At 41.3% G+C, this 23111-nt stretch overlaps 1 protein-coding gene across 1 annotated transcript in view; it reads right to left on the bottom strand.

Moving 5' to 3' along the window:
• LOC138738844 (pyruvate dehydrogenase E1 component subunit alpha, mitochondrial-like) overlaps positions 1–22559 on the bottom strand; it is a 58078-nt gene extending 35519 nt beyond the window's left edge. Inside the window, exon 1 of the mRNA XM_069889925.1 lies at positions 22174–22559. Coding sequence (XP_069746026.1) covers positions 22174–22224 — 51 coding nt within the window. The 5' untranslated portion in view covers positions 22225–22559. The remainder of the gene's footprint in view (positions 1–22173) is intronic.
• Positions 22560–23111: the final 552 nt, after the last annotated feature.

The following is a 23111-nucleotide window of genomic DNA, read 5'->3' as shown; positions in this document are numbered from 1 at the left end:
AAAAAAAGTTGATCATATGCTGTGTAACTGCTGTGTAATCTAATTTAATCTAAATTTTCCAGACAACTAGATATTCACACACATGTTTACTTCATTTCTTTGCATGTTAGGTAGTATAATACATTTTCCAGTGAATTAGCAAGTTCAAAGGGAGCAGGAAATATACAAGCACTCAGGACCCTGTTGCAAGCTTAAATTTCCATCCTGAGCCCTGTTACCTTGGATCCCAACTGTGGCTCCAGCCTCAAACCTGGCTTACAGTCTCGTCACCTGCCCTTAACCACATAATCCACTTGTAACCTGGACTCCCAGCTCACCTTCCAGAATAATGAGTGAATCAGATGCTGGGTCGCAAACTTCCAAATAATGAGGCCAAATCAACAGAGTATTACACAAAACAGAAGAGGAATCAAACGATAGACTGGGTGATCTCTTGGTGAAATAACTGCGACTCAAAGCTCCTTGCTGCCTGTCACTTTAATTCTCCTACCCACAAATATGGGACCTATCCATCCAACACTTGCTTCATTGTTCAAACAAAGTACAACATAAATTGGAAGAACAGTATCCCAACTGTTCTGATTACACAGCTATCTCCCTCTGTTACTACCTCCATTAACCTGATAACTTCTACAACCAGTTACATTTTATGATATCCTCTTTATCCTATCCACTCCCTGTCCTGGTCACACCCGATGATATTCCCTTTGTTCTATCTACACCTCTTCCCCCTCCTCCCTCCCCCCCCCCCCCACCTTCTCTGCAATTTAAAAAATCAATGTTCCATCCTCCTGTCCTTCCCAGTTCTGTGAAAAGGTCACCAGCCTTCAACATTTAGTTTCTCTTTCCACATATTCAGCTTGACAGCAGGTTTTTCTGTTTTTATTATCTCTTTGTATACACCCCCTGCCTTCCATCCACTGGAATGTGGGTAAAGTGCGAAATCCTGGAAAATCATGCAAGAAGTCAAGCAACCAAAGCCTTGGAGAAGCAAAAAGTGTAATGGAAGGGATGATGAATTCCCTTGCAGATGTGCATGGTTTCTGAGAGATCAATAATGTACTACAAATAAATTTGATTTATTATGTAAAGTAGAATCTGTAAGAGGAACTTTATACAAAATGAAATTTCCTTTATATAAAAAATGAGACTTTCCATAAATCGAATTCTTAATACACAGCCCCAAGACTGATTTATTACATTAAGACAGTGATCAATACTGTCTTTTTTTGCACAAAAATGGTCGGTGTATACAATGGGCTACTGGAGGAGGTTGTTGAGACAGGGTATGATTGCAATATTTAAGAAAATGTTGGACAGGTGCATGGTTAGGATAGGTTGAGAAGGATGTGAGCCTAACACAGGCAGGTGGGACTAATGTGGATGGGCCATTTTGCTGGCCATGGGCAGGTTGGGCCAAAGAGATTGTGTCAATGCTGTTTGGCTCTGTGACTATAAACGAGGACTTTCCAATTTACGTTGGCTTGGACTAAAACTACTTTAAGGCTCAGGTTTAGATCTTGATGTTTTTGAAAATGATCAGCCATGGTTACAAAATTGATTTCCAGTACAGTACCTTTATACAGTGAAATATTGGATGCTAAAAGGAAATTTAAGGCTTAGGTTTAGTAATAAATCAACCTGTGGAGACACTCTTACATGGAAGGTTGGTACATGGATAGGAATGGTTTAATGGGATACAGGTCAAGCATAGGGCACAGGTTTGCTTCAGTTGACAACTTGGTTGCCATAAACTAGTTGGGCTGGAGGACCATCAGCACCAAATATTTTAAACACCAATGCAAAATTATAAACGTTTGCATGTAAATTGTAATCAATGACAAAATCTACATGTATGTTAATTCTCTTCAGAGGTTCCCTTATATTCATTCTTTGGAGCTAATTGGAAGTAGAATTTGGAAGGCAAGTTGGTGACTCATTGGGTTCAAGCCCAAATCCTCTGCATTGGTAGTGAGTCGTGTGGGAATTTTTACTGTATTGCTTGATGCTATTTAAATGAGCACAATTTACTTTTTTTCTACATGATGAATTAGAGTAACAGACCCTTATCATCAATTCAACCTTGAACATTGTATAGCTCTCTTTGATTCAAAGTCATTGTCAAGCAGTTCCATAAATAACTGATCATGATATCCCTGGCATTTGACAAACACAATGGAGCACACACTCAGACTTGTTTGCAAACAGAACAGAGAAGGATTACATTACTAGCTTCACTCTTAAGGTGAAGGTCAATACTGCTAAACACAACATTCTGTCAATGTCATTCTCTCCAAGTCTGCAACAAGGTTAAAAAAAATCTTCCCCTGTCATTGCAAACAGGAACTGTAACATTTTGTTCTAAATTTTGGATGTACAGCACGCTAACAGGCCATTTCGGCCCACGAGTTAGTGCTGCCCAACTTACACCCCATTAATCTATACCCCCGATACATTTTGAATGTGGGAAGAAACCCGAACCCCCAGAGAAAACCCACATAACATGGGAAGAATGTACAAATTCCTTACAGACAGTGCAGGATTTGAACCCTGGACTGGTCCAGTGCAAAAGGGGTTGCATTAACTGCTACGCCATCCGTGCTGCCCTGTTTGACACTCAGTTCAATCTCACCCACTTGGAAAACCACCAAGACACCAACAGTATTGACTTCACTACTCTCCTCATTCAGTTCAATCTCACCCCCTTGGAACGTCAGGTCCTCCACTCTCTCTGCACTAATCCCAATCTCACCATCAAACCTGTAGACAAGGGTGGCGCTGTTGTGGTCAGGCACAGTGATGTCTATCTGGCAGATGCCAGACAACAACTCTCAGACACCTCCTCTTATTTAACCATCCAAAAGGACCCCATAAAAACTCATCAAACCACTGTATCATGAACTATCTCTGAATTTATCGCTTCTAGTCATCTCTGTAGCATGGTCTCCTGTGGTGAATCTCTGCTGGGCTGTCAGTCTTCCACTTGCCTAGCCTTGATTTACTGACATTGGCCGTGTGTTATCTCTACCATTAAAGACACTCCCCTTGGGTATAACTGTGTATGCACCCATTGTCTTTCATTATTGTACCATTAATTTCTGCTAATAAAAGCCATGATTATTGTTTGACTATGTCGCCTTTGTCTTCTTCATTAACTGGCACTTCACCTCCAACCTCATTGTTCCCCAGCCCAGCACTTTTCATTTTTACCTCCTACCCAAGATCCACAAACCAAATTGTCCCGGGAGACCAAACATTTCCACATTCTCCTACCCCACCAAACTGGTATCCGCATACCTCGTCTCCATTTTGTCCCCACAATTCCTCTGTATCTGTCGACCACTTCATCTTTACCATAATCATCCAATCACTATATACCTCCATCCACCATACCGAAGGCATCAAAGCCCTTAATTTCATTCTTGACAACAGACCCAATCTGTCTCCCTCCACCAACACCCTCCTCTGGCTGGCAGAACTGGTCCTCACCCTCAATAACTTCTCCTTTGACTCATCCCACTTTCTCCAGGTCAAAGGGATAGCCATTGGTACCTTCATAAGTCCCAGCTATGCCAGCCTTTTTGTTGGCTACGTGGAGTAATCCATGCTACCAGCCATCCCAGGCAATTCAATTCTTCCTCTGCTTTGGTGCTGCCTCATCCACCCATGATGAGCTCGTCGACTTTATTCACTTTGCTCACCCAGACCTCAAATTCACTTGGTTCATCTCTAGCTACACTCTCCCATTTCTCAATCTCGCTTTCTCCAACTCAGGAGACAAATTCTTAACAGACATCTACAAACTCATCAACTATCTTGACTACACCTCTTCATACCCTGTCCCCTGTAGGGATTCCATTCCTTTTTCTCAATTCCTCTGTATCTGTCGCATCTGAATGAGATAAGTCAGGTGACAGAGGTTTGTGCAGGGGGACACTTTGGGTCTAGTGATCATAATACTATTAGTTTTAGGTTAATAATGGAGAAGGATAGGGCTGGATCTAAGGTTAAGATTCTTGTTTGAAACAGGGTAAATTTCAAGGAGATGCAAAAGGATTTAGAAGGTGTGGATTGGGATCATTTATTTTCTGGGAAGGATGTAACAGACAAATGGAGGATATGCAAAGGGGAAATTTTGAGAGTACAGAACCAGTGTGTCCTTGTGAGGATTAAAGGAAAGGTTAGAAAATATAGGGAGCCTTACTTTTCAAAGGATATTGAGGAAGAGGTATGTGGACAACAGGTATAGTCAGCAGGGAATATATGAGTGCTTGAGGAATATAAGGGGTGTTAAAAAAAAAACCTTAAGACACTGTGTATATTCAAGAAGGAAATGTTTGTGTCTATTTTGGTTAATATGGTTCATAGTGTGGAAAAATAAAAAAAATTTAAAAAAAAGAAATTGGAAAGCCAAAAAGGAGATAGGAGGCTGCTTTGACAGGCAAGGTAAAAATAAATCCATTAAAAGTATAGAGCGAGATAAAATTGGGCTCCTTGAGGATCAGAGGGGTAGGCTATGTGAGGTCCAAAGAGATTGGGGAAATTTTAAATGATTTTTTTTCTTCAGCATTTACTAAGGAAAAGAATATTGAGCCAGGTGAAGTAAGGAAGTCTGGTAGCGAGGTCATGGATAATATACAGATTAATGAAGAAGTAGTAATGGCTATTTTAAAGAGAATAAAGGTGGATAAATCTCCAGGTCCTAACAAGATATTCCCTAGGTCCCTGAGGGAGGTTAGTGTAGAAATAGTAGGGGTTCTGACAGAAATGCTTAAAATGTCTCTGGCCACGGGGGAGGTCATGTGGTTCATGTGATTCTGCTGTTCCAAAAGTAAACCTGGTAATTATAGGCCTGTGAGTCTGATGTCAGTGGTGGGTGAATTAATGGAGAGTGTTCTTAGAGATGGTGTTTACAATTATCTGCAAAGAAGGGATCAATTAGGAGTAATCAACATGGTTTTGTACGTGGTAAATCATGTTTAACAAATCTTAGAGTTTTTCAAGGAGGATACTAAGAAGGTTGATGAAGAGAAGACTGTGGATGTTGTCTAAGGCCTTTGACAAGGTTCCGCCTAACAGGTTGGTTAGGAAGGTTCAATCATGAGGTATTAATGTTGAAGTAGTGAAATGGATTCACAATAGTTAGATGGGAGATGTCAGAGAGTGGAAAATTGTTTGTCAAATTGGAGGCTAGTGATTAGTACTGGATCCATTATAAAGTCTTATATATTAATGATCTAGATAATAGGGTGGTAAATTTGATTAGTAAATGTGCAGATAATATGAAGATTGGTTGTGTTGTGGACAGTGAAGGTTATTTAAGCTTGCAGTGGGATATAGAACAATTAGAAGGGTGGGTTGAAAGATGGCAGATGGAGTTTAATACTGATAAATGGTAGGACTAATCAGCAAAGGTCATACATGTCAAATGGTAGACAATTAAGGAGTGTAGTAGAACAAAAAGATTTAGGAATTATGGTACATAATTCCCTGAAAGTTGTGTCACATGTAGATAGGGTGGTGAAGAGCATTTGGTATGTTGGCCTTCATAAATCAGAGTATTGAATACAGGAGTTGGGATGTCATGCTGAAGTTGTATAATGCATTGGTGAGCCCAAATTTGGGAATATTGTGTGCAGTTTTGGTGGCCGAATTATAGGAAGGATTAGGTGAGGACATAGAGAATCCTCTCCATGTTGGATGGAGCCAGGGCAGATATGTAGGTAATGGAGGATATGCAGGTGAAAGCCAAGAGAGTGCAGAGAAGATTTACAAGAATGTTGCCTGAGTTTCAGAGTTTGAATTACAGGGAAAGGTTGAGCAAGCTAGAACTTTATTACCTGGAGTATAGAAGATTGAGGGGTGATTTAATAGAGTATTTAAAATTACGAGTTTGAACAGGCTTTTTACATCGAGCCTGGAAGAGATTTAAACAAGAGGACATGGATTGAGATTGAAGGGGGAAAGTTTGGGGAAACATGAGGGGGGGATTTCTTCACTCAAAGGGTGGTGGGAGTGTGGAATGAGCTTCTGGCCAAAGTGGTAGATGGAAAAGTTGGATAAATAAATGAATAAAAGAGGTGTGGAGACTGGACACAGACAGCGAGACTGCTTCATTGAGCACCTCGGCTCTGCCCGTTGCAATAGTGTGCATCTCCCAGTGGCTACTCTTTTCTATTCTCCGCCCCATTTCCTTGCTGTCATGTCTATCTATGGTCTCATGCATTGTCAGAGTGAGACTGCCAGCAAAAGTGGAGGAACAAAACCTCACCTTCCGTCTGGGCATCTGCCACCTGGATGACGTTAACATTGACTCCTTCAGTTTCCGTTAAAACCACCCCCCATCTCTTTTTCTCTAGCTCGGTCTCTCGCTTTCTTCCCTGTCTCCTTTCACAGAGCCAAAAATCAATTCTCACCTTTCCTCTTATCACATCCAAATAATACCTTTTGTCTATTGGCTTGTACTCCAACCCCTCCCATTCTTCCCCACCCCTCTTTCCTTTCCCCAGACTTTAATTCAGACACGTTATTTTTCACCCATACCTCGACGAAGGGCTCAGGCCTGAAATGTCAGTAATGTATCTTTACCTACTATGTATGCTGTGAAATTGGCAAGTTCCTCCAGCATTTCTGAAATTTAAAAGATTTGTATGGGTCTAATAAGATGACTAATTAAAGGATTAAAATCCTCCAAATAAAAATAGCACCAGAACTTCCATTTTCCATTTCAACTTATTTAAATATTAGCATTTACTTACACCTGTACAATTTTGGATTTGCGAGAAATTGTTTGCCACAGAAAAGAAAACACTTCTAATTCAAGGCTCCCTGACATCATGAAACAGCCACGTTAACCCAGGTCACATACGAACTCTGAAAGAGACATTTAGCTCCTTGTGCCTGTTCCACCATTTAAATGAGACTTGATCTTATGGCTATGTCACTTCCTCAACCAATCCATATTCCTCAACTCCCTGCATATAAAATTCATCCACCTCGGTCTTGAATATCCATACCAGCTAAGCCTTTTTAACCTTATTGAATAGCAAATTCCAAAGATTAACAGCCCTCCATCCTGAATACTCAGCTCCTTACATGTAACCCCTGGTTCCAGATTCCCCAGCCAGTGAAACCATCAACTCTTATCTCATCCATTGCAGATGACTATGTGAACTACTGCTACATAGTGGCAGCCAACTTCATAAAGAGTCCCCATCACTTTGGTCACAACCTCTTCTCACTATTACCCTCAGGTGGGAGGTGCAGAAGCCTGAAAGCCAGCACGTCTAGATTCAAGAACAGTTTCTGTTCAAGAGCTCTCAGGATCTTGAAGTTCCCCTTGGTAAACTAATCATGGACTGTCTGCAGAACTGCAAATCACATTTTGCACTAGGATTACTATGAATAATTATTATTTATCTTATCTTTTTAATTGTCTCCGAATTCAATTAGTTGACTTGTATTTTTTCTTTATACATATTTGTTTGGCTGCAGCAAGTAAGAATTTTGAGCATACGCACATTGTATAATTTGTGTGACAATTAACTCATTATATTATTACCTCTGCACACATCCTGTTGAGCTCTCAAACAATTGTCTACTTTTCAATGAGGGCACCTCTTATTCTTCCAAACTCCTGAGATAATCAGCCCATTCTGCTCACCCTCCCTTATGCAAGAGAGCCCCAATCAATCTGGGAAACATTACTGCCCTCCTTCTATTGCAAGTGTATTTCCTACCTTGAATTGGGAAATTAAACCTACACCCAATAATCAAAATGTGGTCTCGTCAAGGTCCAATGTAACTGGAGCACAAGGTCTCCATTCTTGCACGCAAATCACCTTGCAAAGGCAAAATTGCAGTTTGCCATTGAATTGTCAGTTAATATACACAACCAAAAGCAATGATCTATGTTCAAGGACATCTGAAAACCTGCACAAAAAATCCACAGCATCTTATCCAGGTGGATGATGAACTCAACTTAACACACAGTTGGAAAGAGAAAGACTATGACGTCAATGAGGGGGGGGGGGGGAGGGGGAAAATCAAATTTCAATTACTGTTCTTTCTGAAAATATGAGCAAAGATTAAAAAGAAAGAAAACAGGCAACCATTTACCAGTTTTCTGACTCAATCAGAAAGCATTTAACCTACAGTGAATAATACTCCAGAACCAAGATTCCGGAAAGAGGTCTAATCTGCAGCATACAGGCAATGCTTGCCTTAAAATGGTTCAAGTAAACATTAACTTGTTCACTGAACCATACACATGGATGGCCTTGTATTCTCAGCATCTCAGAGAGGGAAAGGAATCACTGAAGATTCAAATCAAACCCCTTTGTCAAGACTGATCATGGAGAGGAGACATTGCCCGCATAAGGAGGAGAGGATGGGAGGGACAAGACAGGAGCCGTTAGGAGATTGCTGAACCAGAGAAGAGTACAGAACGATGAGATCTAGTTGCTCATCTAGTTTCCATGGGCCTTCACCCTGGCAGTGGATAATGCCAACTATCGGTAGGTCAGTGTGGGAATGGGAGTGAAATGGCTTGCAGCCATTCACAATGGCCATTGTGAACAGAGCACAGAACTCGCTGAGTATTGAGGCCTTATCAGGAGTGCCAAATGCACATGAAACCTTGTCTCACCTAGACGAGCAGGCGGTGAAGGAGGAGGTTCAAGAACAAGTTGCACCTTTTGTGGTTGCAAGGGTAAAAGCCCAGGGAAATGGCAAGAAGGACAGGGAGGGATGCAGAGACAAGGAAGCCATGGAATGAGATTTTCCTGTAGAAGGATGAAGGGGGTGAGATTGATCTGGCTGATGCTGAGAACTTGTTGCAGCTAACGGAAATGACAAAGGATATGAAGGCTGAGACAAAGGGAGCTCCATTGGTCTGGAGAGGAACTACAGCAAAACTCAAAAAAACAACAGAAATGTGAGAGAAGGTTCCATCAACTAATGTAGAGAGGAAGTGAAGTCGTATTCCCTGAAAAAGGATGACACTTCAGACATCCTTGGAAAATAAATCTCATATTAAGACCATGGTTCTCATCCTTCTACCCCCCCCCCCCCCAAATGACATACCACACTACGTAATCCTTTACTAACCACAGAGCACCTATAGCACACATGTCAAACTCAGGCCCGCGGGCCAAATTTGGCCAGTGATTTAATTATATTTGGCCCGCAAGATCATATCAAATATGTATTAGAGCTGGCCTGCTGGCCGCCGCGCCAGTATAGCGCATGCACAGCTAATACTACAAATCCCAGAATGCTTTGCAAATGCATTGGTGCCGGCCCATCAGCCCGCTAATCGCCCCCACCTCCTCTCTTTACTTTTATTAGCATCTGCGACCTGTCGCCTAACTCACATGTAATAAACCCCTTACGAAAAATGGCCAAACGAAAGACAGAAAACAGGACCTTTCAAGACAGGTGGGAGCCAGACTAGATGTTCATCATTTTAAAAGACAAACCTGTTTGTCATTGAAGCAAGTTGTTATTTTTTTGACTTGTTGGCTTGTGGAAAAAAAAATACATTTAAAAGGAGCTTAAAGGCTATAGAGAAATATTATTTATTGAATATTTTATTTCTCATTTGTTAATGCTTCTTCTGGAAAGAGTTTAACCAAAACTATTATTAAACATTTATTTAAATCAGAAAAAGTTTAACATTACATATGTTGAAAGAAGAGAAAACATGCAAATGTTGTTGAAAATTTTCAATAAATATTTAGTTCGGCCCTCGACTTAGTCCAAGTTTTTAATTTTGGCCCTCCGTGAATTTGAGTTTGACACCCCTGACCTATGGCATACTCTGGAGGCAGAGAAACAGAGAAAATGACAGCATCATTAAAGGAGACCGTGTGGGAAGAGGTACAGTCCAGGAATCTGTGGAATTCAATAGGTTTAATCGCAAATGTAAGTGGATAGCTAATCTGTGGAGATGAAGACAGAGATCCAAAGGGGAAGAAATGTCAGCCTCCCAACCAGCCTCTTCAATTCATCAACTGCCATAACAGGTCCCTAGCAGATGCCTATCCCCGGCCCTCTAAACTGCCCTGCACATCTGGAGGACATCCATGATCATATCATTGACCATAGCTCCACCTTTATCACCATATTACCAAACTCATGATCAAACTCCGAGACGTTGGCCTCAGCACCATTCTTCTAAAACCAAATCCACAAGTTTCTATCCTGTTGACTGTGATGAGTAAAAGTTGGTGTCAGAACCTAGATCACAATCACTCTCAACATTCGTGCCCTGCAAAATTGTATACTCAGCCACCTACAATATTCCCTGAACACGCATGACTACATGGCCAAACAATGCTCCATCTCCATCTATAAATCTGTAATGGCATCAGCATCAAATACTGCATCTCCAACAAGTCAAAATATAGAAAGGAGACTAGTGGCTTGGTGCCAGGACCAAAACCTCTCCTTTATCTTCACCAAAAATAAGGAGTTGGTCAGACTTTTGGAAGAGGGATGGTGCTAACTCCTCCCTGGTTCCTTATCAATGGCACTGTGGAGATGGTAGGCAGAAGAAGAATCAGAATTTATTTTCATCACCATGAGTCACAAAATTTGTTTTGCAGCAACATCACACGCGCAAAATCGCTACAATTTACATTTTTTAAAAAGATAAATTGATTAGTGCAAAAGGGAAATGTGAGGTAGTGTCTGTTGTTCATTTTGCAATCAGAAGTCGGATGTCAGAGGAGTCACGTGATGGAATAGTGGCCAGCCCTCTCCAGAAAAGAAGGAAAAAAGTGAAGAAAAAGTAAAGCCCCAGACACACAAATCACAACAAATAAAAAATAAAGGTGTGGAGGAAATGGCACCTAAGAAATAAAAGCCAAAAAACAACGGGAAGAAGAAAGACGCTGGAAGAGAAAGGTGAAGGCCTTACCTGCACGAAAAAGCAGGGACCCACCACGGAAAGAGGAGCCCACTCCCCAAGGTTAGTGGAGACCCCACAGGGTCGCCACCCACTAACCGCAGGACTGCAAAAATGGCTCACGGAGCCAAACAAGGGTACGCAACTGTGCATGCGCGATGCACACGACAAAGGCAACATCGACGGGAGGGGGGACCAGCTGTGGAGACCCAACAGCAGGGCTTCCAGCTGGAAGATAAAGAAAACAACAGGAATAGGAGGGGTGAGAAAGAAAAAAAGGAAACTAGAGACACAACAGATAACCAACCCAGAAGAGGACCAACATCAAGACACCATGGAAGAAAAAAAACCCAACAAATTGAGACAAGCAGCTCAACAAGAAAGTCAGAAGAGACACAGATACAAGGAAGAGAAATAGAAGACACAAACCCAAGAGCAGACACAGAAGAAGAAGAACACCAAGCTCTGCACAGAGGAAAAGGAGGCAAAATGAATGGACAGTATAGATAAAAAAAAATTTCAACGACAATTATTGGTGGGTGTTATCTATCGCCCACCAAATAACAATAGTTTAGTGGCACAGGAAATAAATAGAGAGATAAGTGAGGCATGTAATAATGATATGGCAGTAGACATGGGGGACTTTAACTTCCACATAGATTGGGAAAATCAAGTTGGTCGTGGGAGTCTGGAAGAGGACTTCATAGAATGCATCCGCGATAGTTTTCTTGAGCAGCATGTTAAGGAACCCACAAGAGAAAATGCTCTCCTGAATCTAGTGTTGTGCAATGAGATAGGTAGAGTAAATGATGTAATAGTCAGAGACCATCTGGGAAATAGCGATCATAGTATGATTAAATTTCTCATTCAGATGGAAGGGGAAATAGTTAGATCTAAAACTAATATATTATGCTTAAACAGGGGTGACTACCATAGGATGAGGGAGGAATTGGGCAGAGTGGACTGGGAGCACAGGCTAATTGATGAAACAGTTAAGGAACAGTGGAAGATTTTCAAAGAAATATTTTGTAATGCTCAACAAAAATATATTCCGGACAGGAAAAAGGGCAGCAAGGGAGGGAAAAATCAACCGTGGTTAACAAAGGAAATAAAGGAGAGTATAAAATTGAAGGCACAGATGTACAAAGCTGCACAGCAGTGGGAAACTAGAAGATTGGGATAACTTTAAGAGACAACAAGGGGTTACAAAGCGGGTAATAAGAAATGGGAAAAAGGATTATGAAAGTAAATTGGCACAAAATATAAAAACAGAAAGCAAAAAAATTTATAAATATATAAAATGGAAGAGGATGGCCAGAGTTAACATTGGACCCTTGGAGGATGAGAAAGGAAAACTGGTAGCAAAAAATGAGGAAATGGCCGAGGCATTAAACAAATATTTTGTGTCAGTCTTCAAGGTGGAAGACACGTCCAGCATGCCCAAGTGCGGAGTTAAGGATGCGAATGTTGGGGAGGGCCTTGATAAAATAGTTGTTACAAAGGAAGTAGTGATGGAGAAACTAATGGGACTAAAGCCAGACAAATCACCTGGTCCTGATGATATGCATCCAAGGGTTCTGAAGGGAATGGCAGAAGTTATATTTGATGCATTGGTGGTCATATACCAAAATTCTTTGGATTCTGGGCAGGTCCCGGCAAACTGGAAGACAGCAAATGTCACGCCATTTTTTAAGAAGGGATGTAGGCAGAAGACTGGAAATTATCGGCCAATTAGCTTGACGTCTGTAGTTGGAAAAATGCTTGAAGCCATCATTAAAGATGAAATAGTGAAACTTTTGGAAGGTAAGGGTTCAATCAGGCAGACGCAGCATGGTTTTAGAAAGGGAAGATCTTGTTTGACAAACTTGTTACGATTCTTTGAAGATATAATGGGTGCGGTGGATAGAGGGGAACAAGTTGATATTGTATATTTGGATTTCCAGAAAGCGTTTGATAAGGTGACGCACAAGAGACTTATCAGTAAGTTACAGGAAAGTGGAGTCCAGGGAAATCTATTGGCATGAATTGAAAATTGGTTGTCTGACAGGAGGCAGAGAGTTGGGATAAGTGGGAGTTTTTCAGGTTGGCAGAGAGTGGTAAGTGGGGTGCCGCAGTGGTCAGTGCTAGGCCAATAACTGTTCATCATTTACATTGATGACTTGGAGGAGGGGACAAAATGTGGTGTAGCCAAGTTTGCGGATGACAGCAAATTGAGTGGAAGAGCAAATTGTAATGAGGATGTGGAGAGTCTGCAGAGGGATATAGTTAAGCTGGATGAGTGGGCAAAGGTCTGGCACATGGAGTACAATGTTAGTAAGTGTGAGGTTATCCACTTTGGCAAGAAAAATAAAAGAGCTGAATATTATTTAAAGGGTGAAAAACTACAGCATGCTGTTGTGCAGAGGGACTTGGAGCGTTTGTGCATGAATCGCAAAAAGTTAGGTTGCAGGTGCAGCAGGTTATTAAGAAGGCAAATGGAATGTTGGCCTTCATCGCTAGAGGAATTGAATTCAGGAGTAGGGAGGTAATGTTGCAACTATATAAGGTACTGGTGAGACCGCACCTGAAGTACGGTGTCCAGTTCTGGTCTCCATATTTGAGGAAGGATATACTGGCTTTGGAGACGGTCCAGAGGAGGTTTACTCGGTTGATCCCTGGGATGAAGGGGTTGACTTATGATGAAAGATTAAATCGACTATGATTGTATTCACTCGAGTTCAGAAGAATGAGAGGAGATCTTATAGAAACATATAGGATAATGAAGGGTATGGATAGGATAGATGTAGGAAGATTTTTTGAGCTGGCCAGGGAAACTAAAACGAGAGGACACAGTTTCAAGATTCGGGGGAGTAGATTTAGGACAGAGATGAGGAAAAATAGTTTTTCCCAGAGAGTAGTGAATCTTTGGAATTCTCTATCCAGGGAAGTGGTTGAGGCTGCTTCATTAAACATATTTAACATTCGGTTAGATAAATTTTTACATGATAGAGGAATTAGGGGATTATGGGGACAGGGCAGGTAGGTGGAGTTAGGTCATAAATGAGATCAGCCATGATCTTATTGAATGGCAGAGCTGGCTTGATGGGCCATTTTTGGCCTAATCCTGTTCCTACTTCCTATGTTCCTAAATGAAAGCATTAAAAGAATGGTTGACACTAGAATTTAGTGAAATGAAAAGTACAGAAGAAAAAGTGAGTAGAATCGAGCTGGTCATAACAGATTTAGGTAAAAGATTAGAAAATGTGCAAGAATGTGTAATGGCTGTAGAAATGGACGTGAATTACTTAAAAAGAAAATTGGAAGAAAGTAACAAAAAAGTTAAACAAACACAAGAGTTGTTAGCTCAGAAGATGAATATAATGGAAAACTATAGTAGGCGAAACAATATAAAGATAGTGGGCCTTATGGAAGATGAAGAAGGCAAAGGTATGAAAGAATTTATGAAAGAATGGGTCCCAAAGGTCCTGGGAATGCCAGAAATGCAGGAAGGAATGGAAATAGAAAGGGCACACAGAACATTAGCCTCGAACCCACAGTCAGAATAAAAACCAAGATCCGTTTTAGTAAAATTCCTGAGATACACAACAAGAGAAAATATATTGGAGAAGGCAATGAATAAAATGAGAGAAGACAAAAAAACCCACTGGAATACAAAGGTCAAAAATTTTTTTTCCACCCAGACATAAATTTTGAGCTCCTGAAGAACAGGAAGGAGTTTAACGCAGCAAAATCGATCCTATGGAAGAAAGGCTATAAATTTATGTTAAGATATCCAGCGCTGCTTAAAATAGTTATCCCGGGGGAGCAAAACAGACTGTTCTCGGATCCGGAGAAAGCATGAGAATTTGCAGAACGCCTGCAAGACAGAAAGAGAGATGAAGAGATGCAACAAGAACAAAGAATGACGACAAACTACATATAAAGAAGTAAAAATAATGTACAAGTAAGAATTAAAGGAGGGAAGAAAAGGGTAGTAAGGAAGAAGGGGGAAAAAGAGGGGTAAAACAAATTAATAATAAATAAATAAAACAAAAAGAAAAAGAGAAGAAACGAGCAGGAGCTTTGTTGTAATGTGAAGATAAAAGTCTTTTCTAGAGGGGGTTGGGTGGGAGAGAATAACAGTCACTGCAAAATCAGTTGACACCTGTGAATGAATTCACAGTCCAAATGGAGAGGGGAGTTGTGGTTGCCCATCAAGGGTGGAGGGGCGACTCAGAGAGGGGGGGGGGACACTTGGGGTTAAGGGAATTTTAGATGTGGGAATGGTTGAAATATTTATGTTTTAGAAGTGTTGTCATACACTGCGTTCAAAAAAAGATAACTCAGAAATGGAAATGGGGAAAAGGGGAAAGGTGGTGGTGAGGAAGCGGAAATGAGATGTAATTAATGGAATACATAACCAAATCAAGAGGAAGAGGCTATTAAATTTACTGAAAAAAGAAAAAATTGATATAGCATTCGTGCAGGAAACGCATCTACCTGAAGTGGAACACAAGAAATTAAGGAGAAACTGGGAAGGGCACATAACAGCAGCATCATATAACTCAAAAGCCAGAGGTGTAGCTATATTAATCAATAAAAATGTACCAATCAAAATAGAGGAGGAAATAATAGATCCAGCAGGGAGATATGTTTTTTTATGATAAAGTGTCAGATATATTCAGAACTCTGGAATTTGGTCAATATATATGCACGTAATGAAGAGGATCAAAAATTTATGCAAGATATATTTTTGAAGATTGTAGATACGCAGGGGAATATATTGATAGGAGGGGACTTTAACCTTAATTTGGATTCAAAGATGGATAAAACTGGACAAGACTAGCAGAAAAAACAAAGTAGCCAAATTTATGGTTAAATCAATGCAGGAAATGCAACTTTTGGCTATATGGAGGAGACAACACCCAAAGGAGAAAGAATACTCATACTATTCAAGTAGACATAAAACATACTCAAGGATTGACCTGTTCCTGTTGTCAGCCCATATCCAAGGGAGAGTTAGGAAAACGGAATATAAAGCAAGATTGTTATCGGATCACTCACCCCTGTTATTAGCAATAGAGCTGGAGGACATCCCACAAGAACGTATAGATGGAGATTAAATTCCATGCTATTTAAAAGACAGGATTTTAGAGAATTAATTGAGCGACAAATTAAAATGTACTTTGAAATAAATACAGAATCAGTGAAAGATAAATTCATATTATGGGATGCAATGAAAGCCTTCATCAGAGGGCAGATAATAAGTTATATAACTAAGATGAAGAAGGACTGCAATCGGGAAATAGAACAGCTGGAAAGGGAAATAGTAAGTACAGAAAAAGAACTAGCAAAAAGGGAAGATACAACAAAAAAAGAGAATTGGCGGACAAAACAATAAAATACGAAACACTACAAACATATAAGGTGGAGAAGAACATAATGAAGACAAAGCAGAAGTATTTTGAGCTTGGAGGAAAAAAAAATGCACAAAATACTAGCTTGGCAGCTAAAAACAACGGTATTGGCATCAAGGAAAAAGGACAAACAAATTACATATAACCCAACAGAGATCAATGAAAACTTCAAGGAATTCTACGAGCAATTATACCGAACTGAGAACGAAGGGAAAGAAGACAAAATAGATGAGTTTTTAGCTAAAATTGAATTACCAAAATTGATAAAACCATTTGAAATAGAGGAAATACAGAATATATTTAAAAAGCTACCGAACAATAAAACACCTGGAGAGGACGGACTCCCAATAGAATTCTATAAAACATTTAAAGACTTATTAATTCCTGCTCTCCTGGAAGTAATGAACCAGATTGAAGAAACACAAAACATGCCAGATTCATGTAAAACAGCAATAATTACAGTAATACCAAAGACGGGGAAAGATCCACTAACACCAACATCGTATAGACCAATATCTCTATTTAACTCAGATTATAGAATAGCAAAACTATTAGCAAACAGATTGGCTGACTGTGTACCAAAAATAGTAAAACTAGATCAAACTGGATTTATTAAGAAAAGATGAACAACGGACAATATCTGTAAGTTCATTAACTTAATCCATGCAGTATAAGGAAATAAGACGCCAACAGTGGCGGTTGCTTTAGATGCAGAGAAAGTCTTTGACAGGGTAGAATGGAATTATTTATTCAAAGTACTACAGAGGTTCAACCTACCAAAGAAATATATTAATTGGATTAAAGCATTATATAAGGGACCATTGGCAAAGATGACAGTAAATGGATATATAATCGAACCAATTTAAATTAAGCAGGTCAACTCGGCAGGGATGTCCACCATCTCCCTCACTGTTCGCTTTAACTATAGAACCCTTGGCAGAACTGATAAGAACAGAAAATAAAATAAAAGGGATTAAAAGAGAAGGAATATAAAATCAGTCTATTTGCAGATGACATCATAGTATACTTAACAGAATCAGAATTATCAATAAAAGAATTACATAAGAAATTGAAGGAATATGGAGAAATATTGGGGTACAAGATCAACGCAAATAAAAGTGAAGCGATGCCAATGAATAATGCGGATTTCACAAAGTTTTAAAAAGAATCACCATTTAAATGGCAAACACAAGCAATCTGATACCTAGGTATTACACTAGATAATAATCTAGGCCATCTATACAAATTAAATTATCAGCCATTAATGAAGAAATTGCAAGATGACATAGAACATTGGAAAGATTTACCACTAACACTTATTGGAAGGGTAAATTGCATTAAAATGACTATTTTCCCAAGGATACAATGCCTATTTCAATTGTTACCAATTCCCTTAACAGAGAAATTCTTCAATAGAGCTAAAGAAAATAATAAGGAAATTCTTATGGAAAGGAGGGGAAACCGAGGATAGCGCTAGATAAATTAACAGAATGGTACAAATGAGTGGGCTTACAGCTACCAAACTTTAAGAATTATTATAGAGCAGCACAATTAAGATATCTATCAGATTTTTATCAAACAAGGGAAAAACCAAATTGGACCAGGTTAGACCGCAGAGCCCACCTCACTGACAAAAGTCAAAGGAGGAAAAACCCAACACCCAACCCAAACCAACCAATTTTCCCTTGCAACCTCTCCAACCGTGTCTGCCTGTCCCGCATCGGACTTATCAGCCACAAACGAGCCTGCAGCTGACGTGGACATTACCCCTCCATAAATCTTCATCCGCGAAGCCAAGACAAAGAAAAGATCTAGATAAAATAGGGGAGAAGGTACCAGAACATATACTTTATAAGTGGGATGAAAAACTGGTGCAACATTGAAGTTCACCAGTACTGCACCATCTGCTCAACATTTGGAAGATTCACGTAGAAAGGAAAAAAAAACAAATTACCAACTACCAAAATTATTATTGACGCAAAATCAACTAATCCCTTTCACAATAGTTAACCTTTCCTTTAGAGAATGGGAGAGAAAAGGGATTAAAAGAATAGAAAATTGTTTTTTTGGGAAATAATTTATTATCTTTTGAACAAATGAAGTACAAATATGGTATAACTCACAGTACAATGTTTGCATACCACCAACTGAAAACCTATTTCAAGGACAAATTGGGAAGCAGACTGAGGTTACCAGAAGGAAGCAGCTTGGAATATGTAACTGCAGACACAATGATAATTAAAAGATTTATAACATGTACGTCAAGCTGCAAGAGAAAGAGAACGATGAAATAAGCTGTAAACCCAAACAAAAGTGGGTACAAGATCTAAACAAAGATAAAAAATGAAAAATGGGAAAAGCTATGCTCCGGAAATACAATAAACACGAGGTTATGCATGATACAATATAATTGGTTACACATGCCGCAAAAGTTAAATAAATGGGACCCAACAGTATCAGATAGATGTTTTCGCTGCAAGAAGGAAACAGAAACAACAGTACATGCAATTTGGGCATGTGAGAAAATGGAAAAGTTTGGGGAAGATCTAAATCAGGTATTAAATAAAATCACAAATAGCAACATACCAAAAAATCCAGAGATCTTTCTTCTAAGTAATACAAGAAGTAAAGAATTAGGCCTCAAATTGGATGAAGCACAAAAAAAGATTTATTATGATAGCCTTAGCTGTAGCAAAAAAAATGTATAATGTCAACCTGGAAACCAGAAGAGAGCCTGAGAGTACAGCAATGGTACATAGAAATGAATAAATGTATTCCATTGGAAAAAATAACATATAATTTAAAAAATAAAGTCACATTATTCGAACAAATTTGGGAACCGTACATGGAACACAACAGAGAGGGCCTACCGCGGACCTCCACCCTCTAAAATGATAGAATGAGAAGATGACGAAATGAACTGACCCAGTGTGTAAAAGTAGATGACACAATTTTCTTGTTTATTTTCATTGTGTGATGACATTGTTTAATGGGTTTATTGTATATGTTGAACATTTAGTGGATAGGGAGGGGGGGATGGGAAGGAGGGAGGGGGAAAAGGGGAGAAAATGACACTGTATATTCAAGAGGGAAATGTTTGTGTGTATTTTGGTTAATATGGTTCATAGTGTGAAAAATTAAAAAAAATGTTTTATAAAGTCTGATGTCAGAGGGGAAGCAGCTGATTTTCTTTACCATTTTGTCTTCAGTCTTCTGTACCTCCTTCCTAATGGTTGCAGTGAGAAGAGGGCATGGCCTGGGAGGCGAGGGTCCTTTTCAAAGCTGCTTTCTTGAGACACCACCTCTTGTGGATGTATTGATGGAGAGAAGGCTGGTTCTCATGATGGTGCTGGCCAAGTTCATGACTCTGTAGCTTTTCCCTGACGTGTGCACTGGTGCCTCCATACCACAGTGATGCAACCAGTCAGAATTCTCTACACCAGTAGAAATCTGCAGGAGTCTTTGGCGGCATACCAAATCTCCTCAAACTCATCATAGTATAGCCATTGGTGAGCCTTCTTCATGCATCGACATGGATCGTTCTTCAGAGATGGAGACATCCAGGAATTTGAAGTTCTTAACCCTTTCCACTGCTCTCCCCTCATGAGGGCTGGTTTGTGTTCTCCTGATTTCCCCCTCCTAAAATCCACAATTTTGCTAACAATGAGTGCGAGGTTGTTGGTGTGACACCACCCAACCAGCTGATCTATCTCTCCTGTATGCTTCCTCATTGGCAAATGTGATACTGCCAACGACCAGTTTTATCAGCATATTTCTAAATGGCATTTGATTTGTCCTTAGTCACGCAGTCATGGGTGCAAATGCATCTTTGACGTGAGCCTTTGTTAATCAGTGAGGAGACGTTGTTTCCAATTCGCACTAACTGTGGTCTTCCAATGAGAAAGTCAAGGATCCAGTTGCAGAGGCCCAGGTTTTGAGGCTTGCTGACCTGCATGGAAGGTATTATGGCATTGAAAGCTAAGCTGTAGTGTTTGAAAAGCAGACTGCTGTATGTGTTGCTGTTGTCTAATGATCCAGGACTGAGTAGAGAGCCAGTGATAATGCATCTGCTGTGTAGCCATTGTGGCTTTTGGCAAACTGCAGCAGGTCCAGATTTTTTATTGGGTGGAAGTTAATTCTGGTCATGACCAAACTCTCAAAGCATTTCATCACAGTAGATGTGAGGGCTACTGGGCGATAGTCATTGAGGCAGCTCATCCTGCTCTTCTTGGGCACCTGTACGATTGGTGCCCTTTTGAAGCAGCTAGAAACCTCTGATTGCAGCAGTGAGAGATTGAAAATGTCCATGTACAGACCTGCTAGTTGGTTGGCACAGATTTTCAGTACCCTGCCAGGCCCTTAAGTTCCAGCAAGTAAACATCTCCCAGCAGCCTGTCCACATCAATGCCAGGAAAGTACACCAGCACCTCTGGTTCCTCAGAAAATTTGGCCTGTCACTTGCACCATTGAAAGAATTCTGTCAGGATGCATCACCTGTGATACACCATCTGCTTCATCAAAGACCACAAGAAACTGCAATGTTGGGAACGCAGCACAAACCACCACCCCCCTCCCCCCCCAACGCAATCAATTCCATCAACACTTCCTGATGCCTTGGAAAAGCAGCCAACATTTGAAAAGACTTGACCCTCCCTCCTGTCAGGAAGAAGATTCACAAGTGCGAGGTCACACACCACCATTATCAGTATCCTATCAAACCCTCACGCTGGTAAAAATGTTGCCTTTGCTGTTCTCCCAGATCTCTCTGTAATTCTGGAGCTAAGGCATTAGTACAACCAGTATGGGCTGACAAGCTGGACCTTTACGTTTGTAAAATGACTTTCTCACTTGTACCCCAGCACATGCAACAATAAACTTCACCTTGAAACAGCTGTCTCCACAATCAGTGTCTCTCATGGGCTTCAAACCCAGAAGGTTTCCACGACCACCCCCCCCCCCCCCCCCACAATGATTTATGACTGCTCAACCCTTATAGTATGCTTTTTTATTGGAACTTTATGCTCATTCCTGCCAACAGTGAAAGGGAAATCAGGTAGAGAGGTCCAGGAGGACGAGTGAAGATCAAAAATAATGGCTTTGTCCTTCCCATTAATCAGGTGCTGTGAATTATTGTTCCTACGGAATAGAGTGTGGACCAAGTAATCTGACAACTGGCAAGACAATGTAGGGGGTCCTGGGTGACTACAGCTCAAGGTCACTGAGGCCTGCACCAAACCTGGCGAGCGCCGGGTCTCCTTCACGGCCAACAACTGGGACGCTGCTCCGCTCTGATGGAGACGGCGCTTACGTGGAGCATCCGGACAGCAGAGGTCCCGGGGTGGGGAGAGAAGACCCGGGGGGGGGGGGGAAGAGAGGAGGAATGGGGGGGGGAGAGGAGGAATGGGGGGGGGGAGAGAGGAGGAATGGGGGGGGGAAGAGAGGAGGAATGGGGGGGGGAAGAGAGGAGAGGAGGAACGGGGGGGGGGAGGAGAGGAGGAACGGGGGGGGGGAGGAGAGGAGGAATGGGGGGGGAAGAGAGGAGGAATGGGGGGGAAGAGAGGAGAGGAGGAACGGGGGGGGGAGAGAGGAGGGAGGGGACTTCGGTGCCACGTTGAAACCCCAGAACCAAGTCTCACCCTCCCCCCCCCCCCCAGGGGATTGCACGTGTGTAGATTGTTCCGAGGAACAGCATTGGTACGACGGGTCGAAAGGCCTCCCTCGAGATCCCCACAACCCGCCCAGCCCTCGGCCCGTCGTCCCCTGGCCGGCCTCGGTCACCTTCACAGAGGAGGGCGCCGGCGTCAGCCCCGACCCGGAGACCGCGCGTCAGGCCCAGGCCCTTCCTTCCTTCCCGGCCCCGCCACTCACGCTGTTGCTCCCTCGGAGCGCTCTGCCCAGCAGCCGCAGCATCTTGCTCATCGCCCACCACTCGAGGTCCGGGCAAGGCGGCCGAGCACCAGGTTTCCCGAGGGCGGCCTGGTTCGTGGTGGGTGGCCGAACAGCGCAGGCGCCGGAGTGAAGGACAGTTCACAGCAAGTCCTGGGTCCGTCCGGAGTTTACTGGATTCGGCTATTGAGCTAAATAACCGGTGCATTTAAAAGAAAAATTCCGATCTAATTTTTGCAACGTGTAAAATAAAATTTGAATGACCTCAGCGATGGGCTCAGGTCTGAAACGTTGGTTATTTTTTCCCCCGCTACACACAAGAAGGCTGCATCTCCAGCACGTTGGGGTATTGAATCATTTCTGTCCTCTTTAAAGCTGCAAAGTAGTAAATATTTACTCTTGTTCTATGAAAATTCACAGGAACAAGCCATTCTCCAAGACTACAAAACTCCCAACGTTCCCCAAGAGACCTTGGTAATCGCCCTGCCCACAGTATCCAACACTAAACTCGACATTTCACTGCTTTGTATTTTGTTTGAACTTCTAATGTTTTTTTTTCTGCAATGTTGGGAAAATTGATGAAAAAATTAACATAATTACTGCCCGTGTGGTCATTCACACTGGGCACCTTTTTACACTGCAAGTATCTGAGTGCAACAGTCCCAGTGGTTGGACGTGCAGTAGAGTGGATGACTGACAACTAATTTTGCTGATATGATTTACACTGCCGGCTTCCTCAAAAAGTTGTAGGGATCCTGCAGGATAAATCACGGTGCAGGAATTGACTCAAAATCCCTGCACGTTCCTTTTTAGACTGCCCACGTAGCAGCAAAATTCCTTGATTGTGCCATTACATGCCTGCAGACTAAGACTGTTCATAAGATCACAAATTAAATTCATAGGTATTTTAAAAAATAAAC

Source organism: Narcine bancroftii, chromosome 7 (genome assembly GCF_036971445.1).
Source record: "Narcine bancroftii isolate sNarBan1 chromosome 7, sNarBan1.hap1, whole genome shotgun sequence".
NCBI lineage: Eukaryota > Metazoa > Chordata > Chondrichthyes > Torpediniformes > Narcinidae > Narcine > Narcine bancroftii.
This window is presented reverse-complemented; position numbering and strand designations above follow the sequence as displayed.